The sequence below is a fragment of the Dromiciops gliroides genome, chromosome 4 (assembly GCF_019393635.1).
Source record: "Dromiciops gliroides isolate mDroGli1 chromosome 4, mDroGli1.pri, whole genome shotgun sequence".
In the NCBI taxonomy this organism is placed as follows: domain Eukaryota; kingdom Metazoa; phylum Chordata; class Mammalia; order Microbiotheria; family Microbiotheriidae; genus Dromiciops; species Dromiciops gliroides.
This window is the reverse complement of record NC_057864.1, coordinates 433,550,147-433,554,261: the sequence shown is the minus strand read 5'-3', so window position 1 is coordinate 433,554,261 and position 4,115 is coordinate 433,550,147. Positions and strand designations below refer to the sequence as shown.

Sequence of the window (4,115 nt, the reverse complement as noted above, 5' to 3'; positions counted from 1 at the left end):
GACATGTCATTGATAACTATTTCCTTTACATTTCTGTAAAATGGGACCATCTACCCTACTAGCACTGTTATGAGGATAAAATGAGATAAAGTAGATTAAATGCTTTGAAAAATGTAAAGATAATATGGATTAGTATTATGCTGGTGGCACTAACTGTACTGTTTATAAAATATGAGAGCTACATTTTGGAAGTATACTATGAAGCTATTCTGTGAAATGCTACAGTGTGTACACCACAAGTAACAAGTTGATTGTGTAACAAAAAGATTACTATATAGCAAAGTCCTTTTTTCTACAGCAGATAGCTGACTAAAATCCTCACACAGAGCAACACAGTACGCATACAACCCTAAGATTAAAGAAAAATTGCTATTTCCCATCAACTTTGGTTTCAACTAAGTCTAGTTTTCTATTGTACCACTTACAAAGAATAATCTATTAAAATTATCTGCATACAAGAATGGTAACAAAAGTATTTTTATTGACATTCAGTAAACATGTAAACATGGCGGTCTATGAATAAAGGTTCCCCCTAAGAGAAAGAATTCGTACATCAAACATTAATCACAGTAACTTATTTACAATACTTTAATCTGCAACAAAAAGATGAGGAGTCTCAAACATCTTGAGTATTGAAATAAATAAAAATTATTTGACTACTTTGGAATGCAATTTGTTCATGTCTATTGTCTGTTAGGATGTTAAAAAAAACAAAAACAAAAAAACAGAAAAAACCCACTTTGTTTTTAATTTCCCTGAGGCTATATTCTGAAGGTTTTTTACTTTTCTCCAGAACTGACAAAAAAAAAGTCACAAAGGACAAGGTTTCTTATCTCAAAGAAATTAAAATGTCAAAATTTTCACTATAGAGAAAATAAAAAATAAAATACCAATAAAAAGGAGGAACACATTTCATTATATGGGAATTTATCATATTCACAAGACTTCACTTTTGGCTCAGATAAAAGGGAAACAAAGACTCAAATCCTTAAGTTCAGGTCTTAAAGGCCAGGTCACATGATCTGTCTAAAATCAGGGAATTTAGAGAATGAATATTCAACCTAAAGAACAAGTATTTTTCTAAAGGTCTTGTTTTTCTGTTAATTGGTTGAAACAATATTATCATAGGTTTAAGAAAAAAACCCACAGGTCAGAAATTGAGGCTGTTCATTCTAGTCTCACTTATCCAATAAGAATTTAAATAATTTATAGTCTAACTCTCTCCTTTTAAAAAAAAGGAAATTGGAAACTTGTATATTTTCTTAGAAAGATATTAACTGAGTAAGGGAAAAACATTTAGTTTAAACATTTATTACCCTTCAACTGCTGTACCATACAATGCACCATGGAAGTTTCTTAGGTTAGGCTGTGAAACTGGGAAGTAACATTCCACTTTACTTAACAGAAGTAATGTGCCCAATTCACTTTAGCACCCCACCACTGTGACAAATCTATAAATAGGAATTATTCCAGAGAACATGGCTATTTTAAAATTGAGCACAACCTTACTGTTCACTTCATACCTGTCCTTATTGCTACAATGTTCGTTACAATCCAAGAAAAGTATTTAGATACCACAATGTCTTAGGCAGAACGGGGTGGGGGGAAGAGGGGGAAGGCCATTGGGAGGGGGAAAGAGTTCCCAGATCGAAAAAATATGGCACTGGAGAGATATCGAAGTCAGAATGGAAATTCCGAAGGTTTAACTGGAAAGAGACTTGCCCAGCCTAAAAAGAAGAGGAGAGGACCTTTCTGCAACTTCTCCTCTTCCTCCCTCTCCAAACCGCCCCCCCTCCCCAGGCGAACGAAGGACAAAAAAAGTGCTCTGTGCTACATGCATCTGAGGTTTAAAAATTCGTTAGTAAGCACTTTTTTTAAAAATAGCGTTAAAATCACCAGAAAGTTAAGTCTCCTCTAGAGAAGACTGAGGCCACAGCAATCTCCACTCCTCTCTCTCCCAAAGGCGGCAAAAGGCAGTCGGAAATCTCAGTTTTGTCCCCGTGCCTCCCTTCCCACGGAGTCTCCCAATCCCTCTCCCACTCCACCCAAGGCAAGTCAGGAAGGGGGAGGTTTGTTGTCCAAGATCAATCCCCCATGCGAAAGTCCTTGGTCTTCTCTTCCTCGTCCCCGACTTTATAGCGGAGCAGGACCCGCAGGTGGCGGGGGTTGTCCCGAGAAGGCGAGAGTGTGATTTCTCCGGAAATGTCCGTGTCCTGCTCCACCTGCAGCGGCTCGTCCAGGTAGAGGAGCGCCTGCTTCCAGTGGGTCTCCGGGTGGAAAGGCGACGTGGACAGCACCAGGGGCTTCTCGCCATCGCCGCCGGGGAAGGTGACCTGGAACCAGAGCGCGAAGCCGTGCATGGGGGCTGAGCCGTAGCAGCGGCAGCTGAAGCGGCCGCCCACACCGGCCTGCAGCTCCTGCTGCAAGCCGTCGCGGTCCAGCTGCAGCTGGGCGAAGCGCTGCGGCCGGGCCAGGACCTCCTCGCCTGTCAGCCCCTGCACCACGATCTCCGAGTGGCCCATGAGGCAGCGGGTGGCGAAGCCCTCCAGGCAGCTCATATCCACGCCGTAGCGCTGCTTCACCTCCCCCCAAAAGCCCAGGCGCCACTCCAGGGTCCGGTCGTTTATGGGCGCTAAGAAGAGCTCAGCCGAGGCCGGCAGCAGGAGGCCGCCCTCTTTAAGCCACTTGGCGCGCGCGTGCAGCACGGACGCCAGCATGGACTCGTGCAGCAGCCCGTAGCCCATCCACTCGCTGACGATAGCGTCCACGCGCTCGGGCAGCTCCACAGTCTCCACGGGGCCCGGCAGCACGTGCACGCGGTCCTCCAGCCCGTTGAGCCGCACCACCTCGCGGGCCTGCTGCCAGATGTCGCTGGCCTCCACGGCGTACACGCGCCGCGCGCCGGCCTGGGCGCAGAACACGCTCAGGATGCCGGTGCCCGCGCCCACGTCCAGCACTGTCTTGCCCCGCAGCGACGCCCAGTTGCGCAGGATGCCCAAGCGGTAGGCGTCCGTGCGGACGCGGTCGGCGATCATCTCCTCGTGCACGGACACGTCCGAGTAGCATTCGTAGTACAGGCGGTCTCGCGCGCCTTGCTCGCTCTCCCGGGCCTCCTCCGGCCCGCCCGGCTCACGCTCTCCGCCATCCTCTTCTTCGCCGCCCCCGCTACCCTCTCCGCCGCCGCCGTCCGCCGACTCCGTCTTTCTCTTCTTAGGCAGCGACATATTCCCTCAGCCAGAGACCCTCCGTGGGGCCGCGGGACGAACGTCGCCCGCCCGCGCCTCGGCCTCCTTCCGCGCCGCCGGCGCCCCCGCTGACTTCTGGGACTTGTAGTTTGGCGGCACTTCCTTCCTGGCTGCTGTCGGCGTTCGCGCTACGCGTCTTACTCTTGCCTCTAGCAAAAATCGGCGCTGCTCCGGCCTCTCCCCTGTCTTTCCAGCGCCGGTTATGGTCTCTTTACTCACATCTTTTTGTGGGAGTGGGGCCCCTCCTCTCTACTCACATACTTTTGTGGGGGTGGGCCAGGACTCTAGATTTACACTTTTTTGTGTTCGGACCTGTACCCTCTCTCAATCTGGAAACTCTGCTTCTTTCTTGATCGTCTTTGATTCTTCCTTGTTCTATTTGGGCTGCAAAGACTTAATCCACAAGCTTTTTATTCAGGCAGAACGTAACATTCTCAATTCTGTAATACTGAAACGAAGATAATCTATTTGTAAGGGCTTTGCAAACCTTAAGGAGCTACATAAAAGGGCTAGCTATTTTTGGTGTTTAATAAGAATAACAAAAGTCCCTCCATATCTTTTCCTCCCCACCCCCTTACTCTTACTCTTTTTAGTGAATTCAGTAGAATGCAACCTCCTTGATGATAACGAAGGGCTGTTTTTATTTTTGTCTGTTTATGTTCTGGGATTTTGATTACTTAGTGGTCTTCTTATTGAGATGGATGACAAGTACGACAGACAGTTTATGGGTAATAATTGGTTATTAATAGAAAAGGAATTTCTCTCATTATCATTGTGAATGCTCAATAAATGCACGTTTATTTGAATTACAGGAGGCAGAGCCCTGGATTTGGAAGTACAGAATCTGAGTTCATACCCTCTAACCCAGTG

At 47.0% G+C, this 4,115-nt stretch overlaps 1 protein-coding gene across 1 annotated transcript; it reads right to left on the bottom strand.

Annotated features, from left to right (window-relative positions):
- Positions 1-1,603: 1,603 nt before the first annotated feature.
- On the bottom strand, positions 1,604-3,306 carry PRMT6 (protein arginine methyltransferase 6). Its single transcript, XM_043999493.1, has one exon. The coding sequence runs from the start codon at positions 3,222-3,224 to the stop codon at positions 2,085-2,087; it is 1,140 nt and encodes a 379-aa protein (XP_043855428.1). The 5' UTR covers positions 3,225-3,306; the 3' UTR covers positions 1,604-2,084.
- Between the last annotated feature and the right edge of the window lie 809 nt (positions 3,307-4,115).

What these genes read in the sequence shown, in the direction of transcription:
- PRMT6 (XM_043999493.1), bottom strand. Translation starts at nt 3,224, where the DNA reads ATGTCGCTGCCTAAGAAGAGAAAGACGGAGTCGGCGGACGGCGGCGGC.